Source organism: Leptopilina heterotoma, unplaced genomic scaffold, assembly GCF_015476425.1.
Source record: "Leptopilina heterotoma isolate Lh14 unplaced genomic scaffold, ASM1547642v1 Lhet_144, whole genome shotgun sequence".
NCBI lineage: Eukaryota > Metazoa > Arthropoda > Insecta > Hymenoptera > Figitidae > Leptopilina > Leptopilina heterotoma.
Window position 1 is genome coordinate 1,050,645 of NW_025110862.1, and position 15,294 is coordinate 1,065,938.

The 15,294-nt window shown below is 20.5% G+C and overlaps 1 protein-coding gene across 2 annotated transcripts in view; it reads left to right on the forward strand.

Annotated features, from left to right (window-relative positions):
• Positions 1 to 11,645, forward strand: part of LOC122498258 (tachykinins) — an 83,513-nt gene extending 71,868 nt beyond the window's left edge. Inside the window, exons 2-7 of one of the 2 annotated variants that reach the window (XM_043605913.1) lie at positions 1,433 to 1,619; positions 2,122 to 2,406; positions 4,055 to 4,312; positions 4,595 to 4,676; positions 7,503 to 7,739; positions 11,018 to 11,645. In XM_043605913.1, coding sequence (XP_043461848.1) covers positions 1,434 to 1,619; positions 2,122 to 2,406; positions 4,055 to 4,312; positions 4,595 to 4,676; positions 7,503 to 7,739; positions 11,018 to 11,028 — 1,059 coding nt within the window. In that variant the 5' untranslated portion in view covers position 1,433 and the 3' untranslated portion in view covers positions 11,029 to 11,645. The remainder of the gene's footprint in view (positions 1 to 1,432; positions 1,620 to 2,121; positions 2,407 to 4,054; positions 4,313 to 4,594; positions 4,677 to 7,502; positions 7,740 to 11,017) is intronic. The other variant, XM_043605914.1, reaches the window with a different exon arrangement.
• The last annotated feature ends 3,649 nt before the right edge of the window (positions 11,646 to 15,294 follow it).

Sequence of the window (15,294 nt, forward strand, 5' to 3'; positions counted from 1 at the left end):
AAACATGAAAAAGATAACAATAGTATTACAATAAACAATGGTAATAATTAAAATAAGTAAACTCAATGTAAAACCAATAAGTATCTACACGCGATTTAATAAATTCAGTAATGAGAGTTTATTCATAAGTACCTATAATTTATTTGATATCAAATAAAGGGAAATTTTACCAAAAGTGCGGAAAACATAAAAAATTCAAAATGATAATCAAATCAGAAAATAATAATTCTCGAATAATTCATTTGAATTTCAATCTATAATCGCACAGTTAACTTGATATAAATTCGATTTTCCATTCAAGTGAGCTGTCCTCGTAAATAATTTATGAATACATTTTATACTCAGCTTTCCGACAAGTTTTATCCGGCTTTTTAGAAAACGTTTTGCAATGAGAAGCTCTCCTCTATCTCTCTCTGTAATATAAAATATAATTTTCAAAGTGCTCCCAATAAATGAAATTTTCAATTTAAAAATGAGAAAAGAACTTTTTGTTACTTTTTAAATTTCTATTTAAAACTTTTGTAACCGCAAGTTGTATTACTTGTCTGAGAGGAAAGTATTTTTTTTTTGTAATACTTATTTCAAAAGAAAACAAAATTTTATACTTTAGATTAATGATAAACTTGTTTTATTTGACAAAATACCTTTTGAATAAAAAAGGATAACAAGATGAATAAAAGAAGATAATATTAAAAAAAAAGTACAGAATTTGAATAGAAAAAAATTGTATAATTCAATTCTATCGTGAAAAAGAATTTTCAAAAAGATAATTTAACTTATTTTGTCAATTTTAACTTTGTTTCTGGATACGAGTACATCGGCTTACCACAAAATTTTACATATATGCTAAATCAACATTTCGTATTCTGCTGTCTCTGGACTAAACTTTTATTTTTTTTTTTCACTTTTTACTTCGGTATTGAAAATATCCCAAGATATACTTAAAGCAAATTTTTTTTAGTTTTTCTAATTGTAATATTAAAATGCAATTCAAAAATCGTATTCAAAATTAAAGAAAAATTTATATTTAATTATAAATCCTAATTATTAAATTTAAACTAATTAATTATACTTCTACAATTAATTACATTTCAACGAAATAATTACCTACTATTAAATACAATTAAAATAAACAATTAAATTTCTAATTACTTGCAATGTCAAATTATTAATTGTCAATAATTTTTAATTTATGTTTTATTTTAATTATTTTATTTTAATTATCATTTATTGTTTACTTAATTTTCATTTATTATATAATTTAATTAAAAGGCGTTTTGTCAGATGAAAAAATTTCCCATTAAACAGATGTAAAAATTATTTTCTTTGAAACTATCATAGAAAATAAATATTTTTTATGAAAAAAAATATTTGTCATGAAAAAAAAATATTTGCTATGAAAAAAAATAATAGTATATTTATTTGATTGCAGAATGTTTGCTGGCCCAATTATTTTTCTCGTAATTATAGTGACTTGTGCATACGCCGAGGAATCTTTATCAAATGATGTGTCCCAAGAAAAAAGAGCGCCAATGGGTTTTCAGGGGATGCGAGGCAAAAAAGATCTTACATCTTCAGAAAACGACGACTACTCTAAAAGAGCCCCCATGGGGTTTCAGGTAAATCGTGATCAAGCTTTTAAAGCACGATTATCGACTTCAACTTTTTTTTTCTATCTCTCTCTTTCTCCTTTGCTTTCTTATCACAAAAAAAAAATTGTCTACGCAAATAATAATCCATGTCCTTCCCAAGAGTAAATTTTTCCAATTCCTTCAAATCCTTTTATCTACTTTGACTATTAAAGATGTAAAACTTTGAAACGAAGATGCAAATTTTTCATTTTAGATTATTTGTGAAAAAAAGAAAAAGTTTTACATTTTTAATTAATTATTTGTAAAAGAAAATAAAAAATTCGAAATTACGTTACTTCTTTTAATAAAATAAATATTCTAATTTTTAATTAATTTTCCAATTGAACGAAATGTTGAATAATAAAATTTTTAATTAAATTAAATGTTAAACAACCGAAATGAAATTATTTTATTTAAAAAAAAATTCTAGTTTATGTTTGAATTTAGTTTTTAAATTAAAAGAAGAAAAAAAATATAATGAAAATTGCAGGGAATGCGAGGAAAGAAAATTATTATTGGACCCGACATAGAGGAGAGTTTTCCTTTTGAAAATTCGGATAAACGTGCACCAATGGGTTTTCAAGGGATGAGAGGAAAAAAGGAGTATTTGGTACCAATTTTTGAAGATCCTTACTATAACGAAGATTTTGAGAAGAGAGCTGCAATGATGGGTTTTCAAGGGATGCGCGGTAAAAAGAACACAAACGAAGACGAATTCAATAAGCGTGGACCAATGGGTTTTCAAGGAGTCAGGGGCAAAAAGTCCTTTGAAGAAGTAAGAATTCAACAAGTTGACAGAAGTTCCATTTTATATAACAAATCGTTGAGAAAATCATATCAGTACATTACATTTACGAGCGACTCTCATATAAAAGAATATAAAACAAAATGTTTTATTTTCTTTTATCAATTTCTAAACTATAATTACGAAACTTTTTTTATATAAAATTCAAAAATTTTTTTTTATAATTTAAACTAATTATACATTTTTATTATTATTTTATTATAATTATAATGAAATAAATAATAATATAAATTATAAAAAATAATATTATACCTAATTATAAAAAAATATTTATTTCATTCAAATAACTGTTTACTTGGTCCATTATCAAATAAATATTTACTTGAATCAAATAAATTTTATTTAAGTGAAATAAAATGTATTTGAACCAATAATTTCAATATTTGAAGAAAATACTATTTAATTGACTCAAATAAAAATTATTTGATTCAAGTAAATATTTATTTAATAATTGACAAGTAATTGATTATTTTAACCAAATAAATCTTCTTTCAGTGTGATAATTATCATAATTATTATTTTTAAAAATTTTAGCATTAAGAAATAAATTCTATTCTATTATATTATTATTTTTAAGCTATTTACATTCAAGAAAAAAATATATTTGATTCAAATAACTTGAATTATTTAAATTACATTGATTTGAACCAAATAAATCTTAATTGGTTCAAGTAAATAATTAATCGAATCTAATAAATTAATCTATTTAACACAAATAATAAATTATTTGACACTAATTACTTATTTATTTATCTCAAATATTTAAGTTTTTTGAACAAATAAAAATTACTTGGGACAAATAAATTTTTTTTCGTGAATACCTACTTGCTACAAATAAATTTTTAGTTTTTAGAAAAAAAATATTATTCTTGCAAATAAATATTTATTTAATTGTGCATTATTGAATTAAATAATTTTCATAATTGATTTAAACCATTATTTATTAGTTCTAAATATTCCATTTATTTGACTTAAGTAATTTATATTTGACGCAAATATAATTGTTTATTTAATACGATAAAATAAAATACTAGGGTCCAGTAAATATTTATTTAGTTCAAATAAATATTCAATAGATAATAGACAAGTAAACCATTTAATTGAACCAAGTAATTTTTATTTGATTCAAATAATTTTTTCTCACTGCACATTTTTCTTTTTTTTCTATTATTATTTTATTATAATTATTTATTTATTAACAGGACATTATAATAATGATTACAATTATTTTTTTTTTTGAAGATAATTGCATCTTCAGTGTTTAACAAATAAAAATAAGAAAAGAATAAAAAATATATCTCATTCAATCCCTCTAAATTTGAATCAGTAAACTTTACTAATAAATTAGTGAAAATTACTATTTATTACATAGTAAAATTTACTAATTGAAAAGCAAAAATTCAGTCACTGATTAAAATTAGTAAACTTTTTTACGAACTTAAATTTAGAAAGATTAATTGAATCTAGTAAATTTCTTTATTAGCAAAAGGAGTCAGCAAAAAATTTAATTTTTAAAAAAGACTTCTATTTTTTGAAATTTTAGAAAAATTATTATTTTTTGAGTAAAATATCGAATCAACTTTAATAGTAAATTTTAAAAAATTCTTTGAATTTACAGATTCTGGAGGATATGGAAAAGAGAGCACGAATGCCGTTCCATGGAACAAGGGGGAAAAAGTCATACGCTTACGATTATCCTGACGAATTTGAAAAAAGAGCCTTAGCCATGGGCTTCCATGGAATGAGGGGCAAAAGAGAAGAATTTAACGACGAGTGGGAGAAAAGAGCACCAATGGGCTTTCAGGGAATGAGAGGCAAAAAAAATTCGTTTAACGACATTCAAGATTTACAAAAACGAGCTATCATGGGCTTTCAGGTTGTTAATTCAATATTTATTGCAATAGTAATAATAACTCAATATATATTATTAATTAATAACTCAATAAAAATTATAATAAAAATAACTATAATATCATCAACAAGTAAAAAAAATATAAATAAAAAAATTAAAATTTATGAACAAAAAAATTATTTTCTGTTTAAAAAAAAGTTTTCTTTTAAACGTTGAATCACAAAAGCTTGTGAATTTAAATTATTTATTGATATATTGATTTATAATATTAATTTATTAATATTGCTTTTTTACTTTGAATTCCAGGGAGTAAGGGGTAAAAGGGACGCAGAACAATCTTCTGGGACGTATAGTGAGGGGGGAAAACGGAAACTATTAAGTATTCAAGGTAAGCGAGAGAAAAATTTTTCAAAATGTTTTACTATAAAATAATTATCAAAATTCGATATCGCTGAATATTTATAATATAAAATACCTACACCTGTTAAATTATTCAAAAAACAATAAAAGCGTGATTCGAGTGACATTCTAATTTCTCTCTCAACAAAATCTATAATAATGTCCTACACAATAATTGCATATTACAATTATTTATGTGGAAAATTCATGCTTGAAATAACAATTTCAAAATGCAGAACAATTTCACTTTACGCTAATGACCCTTTTATATTTTAAAAGGTTAATAGATACGTATTAAAAGTTTAAACATTCAAAACTTTATTCACAAAAAAATATAAAATTATAAACAAAAGAATTAAAATATCCAACGTTTTTTATAAAAAAAAAAAACTTTAACAGGGTGTCTACAATTTTCGTTCAACAAAACTCCCGGCTTTGTCCTAATTTTTTCCGTTTTTTTTCTCATCAAATTTAAATTTATTTTATTTCGAACATAAATAAATCTACAAATGGCTTCCAAAATTTTTATTACAGTTTTTATGAATAATTAAATTCTTTTGACAAGTTTCTTTAAATTTTTTTTTGAAAATAATGTTTTTTTTAATAATTTTAATTACAAATTTGGAAAATAATTGAATTAAACAAAGAATTTTTTCAATTTTTTAAAATAATCTTGTCTGTTTATAATTGTAATTGAAAATTTGATTAATTCAATTTTATTAAAATGTATTAACTAATTGAATTTCTGCAAAGAATTTTACTATTTATAAAGTAATTGAATCCTTCCAAAGAATATTATTTATGAAAATAATTAAATGTTTGCGTAGAATTTTATTACAATTTTTGAAAATAATTGAATTTTTGTGAAGAATTTTTTTTTTAAATAATATGCAAAAGAATTTAGTAAATCTGAAAAATTTTGCTATTTATGGGAATAATTTAATTCTTGAGAAGAATTTTTTTACAGTTTCTAGAAATAATTGAATTCTTTCGACGAATTTAAAAATAATTTTTAAGAATAATTACATTTTTCGAGGAATTCGATTAAAATTGTATTAAAAAAAATGAAATTCTGCAATGAGTTTTACTATTTATAAAAATAATTGAATATATTGCGAAGAAATTTTTAAAAGTAAAATTTTAAAGAATTTAATTATTTTTAATAGAATGTAAAGAAATTGCAATTATTTTAAAAAACTTTAATTATTTGTTTATAAAAATTCAATTATTTTTAAACATAATAGAATTGAAAAATTTCAAAAATCTTATTTTTAAGAATTTTCAAAAAAAAACTTTGCAAAAATTCCATTTTATTAAAAAACTAGCAACAATTTACTAACTGTTTAGGATGAAATTAGCAATTTTAAAAATAATGAAATTTAAAAATTTGTAATTCAAAGTTTTGTTCAAAACACTAAAAAAAAATGCAATTTTGGAAAAATTACAAATAATTGTAGAAATTCAATTATTTTCAAGAGTGATAAAATTCTTCTCATAAAATTCAATTATCTTTCAAATTTAAAAAAAAATTCTCGTCAAAATCCCAATTATCTTTATAAATAACAAAATTCTTCCCCAAAGTTCAAATATTTTCAAATCAATTTCAAATTTCCAAAAATATTACGCAAACATTTAATTATTTTCATACCTAAATAATAAAAATTTCTCAGGAATTCAATTATTTACAAATTTTTTATTTATTCCTTCGCAATAATTAAATTATTTTTATAAATAATAAAATTTCTTTTAAAGAATTCAATTATTTTCAGAAAAAATAATTAAAAATTGTAGAAAATAATAATTGATTTGAAATGATGAAAATAATTTTGAAAAAGTTACTGTAATAATATTCTTATAATATAAAACAATTATTTTATCACTCGGTAATCTTTAATTATTATAAAACATTCTTATAAGTTATTGAATTTAAAAAGATTTGAATTTGAAATTTTTGAAATTCTTAATTCCTATGGAAAAATAATATTGATTAAATATTTATTTTAAAAAAAAAGTGTTTGATGTTTTCGAATAATTTTACAATTAAAGAAATTCGTAACTAAATGTAACAGAACATTTTTTTGAGTAAAATGTTTTCCTTTATTTTCTAAAAATTTAAAAAGTTTCAATTTCATTTTCAATTAAAATTTGTAATTGAAAAATATAATAAAATATGTAATGTTTCTTTTCCAAAAGAAAAGAATGAGTTTCTGAACAATATTGTCATTGAGAAATTATTAAATTAAAATACTTTGAAAAAACGATTTGTTAAAAAATTTTTAATGAAATTCTTTAACAAATTAAATTATTTTCAGTTGAATTTCACAAAATTTCTATTAATTCCTCGATTAATTCGATAATTTTTTAAAATTTATTTTCATACTATATTTGATTCAGTGACTGGTTTTTTACTATCAAATTAATTATTTCTAATTAATTCAAATTTAGAGAACAGTATAAATATCTATCAAAATTGACATAAAAAGCGATTTTTTAAAAACAAATTAAATAATAATAAAACTTTTTTAAATTTGATGAAAAAATTCCCGGATTGGCATAAAATTCCTGGCTTATTCCCGGTTAGTAGATACCCTAAAAAAATAATTAATAATTAATAATTAATTAATTAATTAATTAATTAATAATTAATTAATAATTAATTAATAATTAATTAATAATTAATTAATAATTAATTAATAATTAATTAATAATTAATTTTATAATTATCCCTAAAAATCCCTGTTTTTATTAACATTTTTTTTTTTTTTGAAAACTGTACTGCGGAATTTTTTGTTATTTTCTTATGGATAAACGACAGAGCCAATGAGAGATAGAGAGGAAAGTGTACCCCAGAATTTCGAAAAGCGATCGCCCTTTTGGCATTTCGGAACTCGTGGTAAGAAAAATCCTCGCTGGGAGTTTCGGGGGAAATTTGTGGGAGTCCGAGGAAAAAAATGGTTCCCCCCTTCTCAACAGGAGGATGAAAGTCGACTAAAAAACATGTTTGATAACATCGAGAGGCTGAATCGCCTGCCAGGATATACTTCACTTTTAGGTAAAGAAAAAAAAGAAAAAAAAAACAGGCAAATTAAGAAAGAACTCGAGATGAATTTAAAAAAAAATATTTATAATCAGTTTCCTCTTTTCTCCATCATACATGTATGTTATGTATACGTACACATATTCTGTAGCTTAGAAAGTTCTTTCTCTCTAATAACTTTTTATCACCCTATTTTTGATCGTCTCATCCTAAATATAAAACTATTCTCTCTAAAAAATATTGTGACGTCCCACCTTCTTTTATATATAAACATAGTGAACTGTTATTTTTATACATGTTGCAAAAATTGCAAAAATATTAGCAAAATTATATTTTACTAATATATATATTAATTAATATAAATAAATTAATAATCTAATAATAGTAAAATTATATTTTACTAATATTTTGTCAATCGTACTTTCATTTTCCATTGAGAAAATCAAATATGTGCGTGTTGTCGAATTACTCTCCTTCATTGTGCACTATCCTCTCTCTTTCTTCATAGTTAAATATGTGTTTTTAAAAAATTTTTACACTTTCACATTATATACTTAATGTTGCTTCTTTAGTAATTAATATTTAGAATTAATTACAAAATTAATCATTAAGATACGAATAATATTTATTAAACTATTTATTTATATAGGCATTGAATGTTTATAATATTATTAATTTTGTTAATGTTATTAATTACAAAATAGTAAGTCAACTTTTAACTAATTACTAATGCAATATAAAATATTTATAACTCTCTAAATCTGAATTAGTAGAATTCTACAAACAAATAGCAAAATTTCACTAATTGTTCTCTCTAAATTTGAAATAGTAAAAATGTTTACTAATTCGAATTAGTGACTGACTTTTTGCTTTTGAATTAGTAAATTTTACTAAAAAAAATTAGTAGAAATTACTATTTATTAGCAAAATTTACTAATTTACAATCAAAGAGTCAGTCACTAATTCAAATTAGTAAATATTTTTACTAATTCAAGTTTAGAGAGTTAATAACTTTCATGGACTTTTTTCCTTTTTGATTAGTAAAAATTACTAATTTTTTAGTAAGCAGTTTAAATTTTTTAGTAGAATTTCACTAAATACTAGACACCAAATTCACTAAAAGAATTAGCATAACTTTTTTATCGACTTTTGAATACACTTTCTAAATTTGAATTAGTAAAATTGTTTACTAATTTGAAGTAGTGACTTAATTTTTGCTTTAGAATTAGTAAATTTTACTAATAATAAACAGTAATTTCTAAGTTATTAGTAAAATTTACTAAATTAAAAGGAAATAGTCGGTCTCCAAGTCAAATTAATAATAATTTTTACTAATTAAAATTTAGATAACATATAATATTATAATACTTATTATATAATAAAACAGTTCTACTAATTGTTAGCAAAATTGATTCCTAGTAAAATTATTACTAAATGACTTTTATTAATTTCATTAGCAACTTTCTACTAATTAGAAAATGCGGATTCGTTTAATAATTATATAGTAAAGAATTTTACTAATTTTTAGTACAAAATTACTAATTATTTTGTAATTATTATTACAATATAGTTATTATTATAGTATCAATTATTACTATCAAATGCAATATAGTAAAGTTTCACTATTTCAATTAATAGATATTTTACTATAAAATTAATAGTTTTTAACTATTGAATAAAATAAGTATTAATAATAGTTAATTAATTAATAAATGTTTTAATTCATAGAAAAATTCTTAATCGAATCTGCATTGTTTAATTAATAGAAAACTACTAATTCATATTTAGAGAGCACCATTAAAGTTAATTAATTACCAGCATATTATCAATTAATATTAATAATTATACATTATAAAAAACATATATATGAATACTTTTTTCCATGGAATATATTTATTTTATAATTAATAACATTAATTAAATAATATTGTTTGCATGATTCCTTTTCTTGTTATTAATATTATCTATTTATTTATAAATATTTTAATAAATAAATATAACTGGTCATAATTATTTATTTTTTTTATAATTTTGTAACTCGATTTTACTCTCTAAACTTAAATTAGTAAAAATGTTAACTAATTTGAATTAGTAAGTAAATTTTTACTAATTAGTAAAATTTTACTAATAAATTGTCATTTCGACTAATTTATTAGTAAATTTTACTAATAAAAATAACCATTTAAACTAATTTACTAATTCAGAAGCAAAAAGTTAGTTAAATTCAAATTAGTCAACACTTTTTACTAATTCAAATTTAAAGAGTAATAACTCGCAAAAAGTTTTGTAAAAATTTTTAAATATTTATAGTATTATTTCCAAATTAAAGCAGATTTTTTATTAAACTAATAAGAAGCAAATTTTGAAATATTTAATTTTAACTTTCGTGATAAATATAATCTCACAATTTGTTATTTTTTGTAAAAAAAAATATTACTGTAGGGTGTGATTTTTATAACTGACTGACGTCATTATAATATGAATGAACACACAGACTCAATCAATATAGTATTCAAAATATATTATAAATTATTTTCTAAAAATAAATAATGCATGATTTTCGATTAATTAACAAAATTTTCAAAAATTCGTATTTTCAAACACGTCAATTAAGCTGAAAAATTTTATTTTTACACTATACAAATTTTGTATCCTAATATTACATCTAACATCTTTGATTCCGTTTATTAGTTTATTGTTCAAACAAATTATGGAGATTGATTTAATAATTTAATATTTGATTAATGATTTAATAAACGGTATCTCTTGATATTCGTTCCTCTAAATTAGATTCCTTAAATTAATAAAAAATAACTAATTAATAGTAGAAAATAACTAATTATAATTAATTATAATTAATTATAATTATTATAATTTAATATTTTAAATATTTTAATATTTATTATAATTAATAAGAGCACATATTTTATATTTATTTATTTATTCACGTATTGTATGTGACGCGCTCCGAGAACTAAAGAAATAAAATATATTGAGGTTATGTTTGTGTTATTTTTGCCTTCATAAAAAGTTTCTATGTTTAATTAAAAACTAAAATCAGTTTTTATTAATTATTTCAAATGTAATGAAGATTTGAACGTCAATATTTTATTTTAAAAGATAATTCTCTTTACAAATTTTCATTCAAAAAATTACGAATATAACCTAAATTTTTTTCTTTCTTAGGTAACATTCTTCGGAACACGTCACATATTAAAGTTGAAATATTTTAATAAATACAAATGAACATTCCTAAAATTAAATTAAAAATGTTAATTTTTATTCTTTTTCAGAAATACAGTAGTCTCGTGAAGCAGTGAATAAAATTTAAATTAATTTTAGCGAAGGAACGTAAAGAGCCAGCTGTCAACGTTTTAAATGAAAAAGTCAGATGAATGTCAACTGTTACGTTTCAATAATTTTTTTTCTTTTGTTAATCAGAGAAATCTATAGCTTATCAATATTTTCTCGGGCGCTCGTGCTTATATAAAACTATATAATATACAATTAAATAATAAGGAAAAAAATCATTTTTTTTCTAGAAATGAGAAATTATATTCAATTGGCAGCTGTATAAAACCGAACCTTGCGCGAAAAATGAAGGGAAAAAAGAACAGTCGCTTATATTATTAGACGTTTTCCAAAATCAAAGAAAGTAATTAGAATTAACAATAAAAAGAATCAAAACTAATTCTATTCTAAAATATAACGATCATCAAGTTAATAAAATCTATTTATTACGTGTAACTAAATATTAAGGGAGTATCAAAGTCGATACAATCCCATCGACTTTGATATTCCCAAGAAAATTAGTTAAAATTATTATTATTATTATTATTATTATTATTATTATTATTATTATTATTATTAAAATTATTAATTAATAATCTAATTAATTGTTTTAATTATTTTTTTCATTTTATTTTTTCTCGCTTTTTATGTTCTTAAATTAATTTAATTATTAATTGTAAAATTATTATTAATTTAGTAATTATTTATTATTAGAATATTATTAGATTATTAATAGATTATTATTAGAATTATTGACAAAAATTATTGTTGTTGTTATTATTATTAATGAAAAGCGCCAATTTATAAAATTGAATCAGTAAAATGATTATCAGTGACTTTTCGCGATTTAAATCAACAGAATTCCACTGAAAATCAATTTAAAAAATGTGCGAGAATTGTGAGTAATTTTTCACTGATTGACAAAAATGAAAAATAACTATTTTAGTAAAAAAATACTAAAAAAATAACAGTTATTTGTAAAATTATTTATCAGTGAAAAATTACTAAAAATTAATTAATTTATAATTGATTTACAATCGAATTTTACTGATTGAAACATTTTAGAAAGAGTCACTATTTATTGTCACTAATTACTTAAATCACTGATTTAGTTTTAGAAAGCATTATATTACTCTACGATATAAGAAACATGATTATGATTGTAACAAAAATAATTATTAATTTATTATTCAATTTAAAAAAGTCTGTATCTTAGAAACAAATCTTATTTAATGCACACAAAATTTTCTTGCAAAAATTAATTAATTTTTCTCTACTCAAATTTTTACATTATTAATTTAGTAACAAATAAAAATTATTCATTTAAAGAAAACCAATTTCTGCGATATTTAATAATTTGTTTAAAAAAATAATATTTGTTATTGCCATTGTAATAAATTGATCAAAATTATTATTACCACACCCAGAAAAAAGAACTATTTGACTCAGAGACAACTGGACTTTTTATTTGTTGCAAATTTTCATTTGATATAAATAAAAGTTTATTTGGTTCAAAATAAAAGTTTTATTTGCTTCGATAAAAATTTGTATGTAAAACAAATAAATAATCCAGTTGTCTCTGAGAAAAATATACTTTTATTTAACTCAAATAATTTATATTTGGTTTAAATAAAATTTTTCTCTGTGTGCCTATAATATTATAATTATATTATTATTACCTCATAATATTATAATTACACCATATTATTATTACCATGAAACTAAATTGAAAGAATATTTTACTTTTGTCTAAAAATATTATAATTCAATGGAACTATCAACAAGTTAAAAAATAAAAAATTAATAAATCTCAAATAAAGAATTGATTTCAAAGTCTACAAAAATCTAACGAATAATATTGAAAAATTTAATAATGAAAATGCAAGTGCAATATAGTCAAGTACAATATTTACTATAAAATAATCAATAATTGAATTCTAATTCAAATAAATAATAATATATTCTCACTTGAGAATATATTTTATTCTCAACACTGTAACTGATATTAAAAAAAAAATGATGGTTATAATTTATTTATAAGCAACTGTTTAAACGAATATGTATAAAAAAAAACCAAAATAGACGAAACACGCTTGAAGATAATTGAAGGAGTCACTGTTAAAAGCCTATAATCAGTATTAATATTGTGAATCTATTTTTTAATATAAATAAAATCATAATCTAGATTCTATTTTGTGTGCCATTGATGTGGCTCCTTCTTATTCTCATTTTTGTACAAGGAATAATGACAGTAATGGCGAAGTAATTAAACGTCCTTTATCCCAATTAAAAATGTAAACATAACAGAAAATAAGTGAATATTTAATTATATCGCGATATAAAATAGGTCATATATTTTTCTCTAAATGTTACTGATAGACGTATTTATTCAAGAAAAAAAATAAATATATATTATACATGTGTACCTCCTTCTCGAATCGAACGAATAAAATGTCGTACCATACTTTAGTCATCTCAAAAAAAATTGCAAAATTGTGCAGGTCACAGTGTATAACCAATCAAGTACGGAGGACACATTTTTTACTGTATTATTTTAATTTATATTTGTTAAAATAATCTATTTGAAAAAATAACTCAAAAATTTTACTTTCAGGGATCACAGTGATTTTTTCTCATTTTTTTTTTTTTTTATTAAACGTTTTCTGTTAATTATTGATATTTTATCTTTTGCCTTAGTTTGTAATTTTGTTTAATAAAATCAAAATTTGTATTTCAACGCTACTTTTGTTTTAAAATTTCATGAATTTGACTAAATACGAAGTAAATTTCAGATAAAAATTAATAAAATTAACTTGGAACTTGGAAAAATTTCCTTAAAAAAAAAATTAAAAATTATTTCCATAATAAAAAAGAAGACAAACTGTGATCTCTGTGCTGAATTAAGAAATAAAAGACAAACATTATTTTAATAAATAAAATAAAAAAACATTAAAAAATCAATAATCTGAATTAGTTGGCAAATTCTAGCTAAATTTTTCTATTCCTTCTATTTATGTCCTACCAAAAGTCATTACTATGCATTTTTTATCAAAACTTTACGAAAGTTGGTATGAAAGATCATCTAACATTTTGCAACATTTTTTAACCAAATATTAATCATTGTTTAATAAATTTCAAAACATAATTTTTTTTACCCATACAGAAAAGATAATACTCATTTATAAATTAATATTAGAAATACAATTATAAAAATTATAAAATTTTATTAATATTTTTATCCAGATTATATAGTTTGTTATATTATCATGTTCACCCAGAGAAAAATTTCATTTAAACAAAATATAATTATTTTTGGTTTACATAAAATTTTTAAATAAATTTATATTTGAGCTAAATGAAAGTATATTAGTCTCATAATCTACTAAATTATTTTATTTGTTTTAAATAAAAATTTTATTGGACTAAAATAAAATTTAATTTGAACCAACTAAAATTTAATTTAAACCAAATAAAAATTAATTTAAAATAAAATTGATTCGTACTAAATAAAAAGTCTAATTGGCTCTCAGTCAAATATCTTTTTTTTATGGGAGTTTGAATTAAATTAAATATTAAAAAAAAATTAAATGTTGAAATTAAAAAAGAAATATGTCATTTTTAATGTTTTTGATGATCTTTAAACTTGAAACTCGACCAGAAAAACAATTTAGGCTGGAAGAGGAACAAAATTTATTTATAATCCTTAATCCTATCGTATATTATAGATTAGAATTTAATCCTCAACTTTATATACCTAAATAAATCTGTAATCCTATGACAAACTTACAAGTGTTTAACTAACATCGAAAGTACATAATAAAAAATGGAAAAATATATTTTATTTTCAAAAAAAAAAAAGAAATAAAATAATAAATGTTAAAATTATATAGATTTATAAAAGCAAACAAAATTTGACACATATACAATATTAAAAAAAATGTTTCGCTAAATTTTACACTATAACTCTATTTTTAATTTCTACTGGTAAATTATTATATTATTATAAGCTTGCCTACTCTATTATAAATGACTTTATTGGCAGGGATTGAAAATATTTATAAATAAAAAGAGTTTATGTAACATCAAAAATTGTATGTTTATAAAAATGTATTTACACAATATCACATTATTTTCATTATCTATTTATTTTTAATGAATAAAATGTAAAAATTTAGTAAATATATTTTTTTTATTTCAAGTAAATAAATTATAATTTTTATTAGAAAAAAAAATTGATATTTTTAATAATTTACATTATTCTAAACCATTCGAATATTGT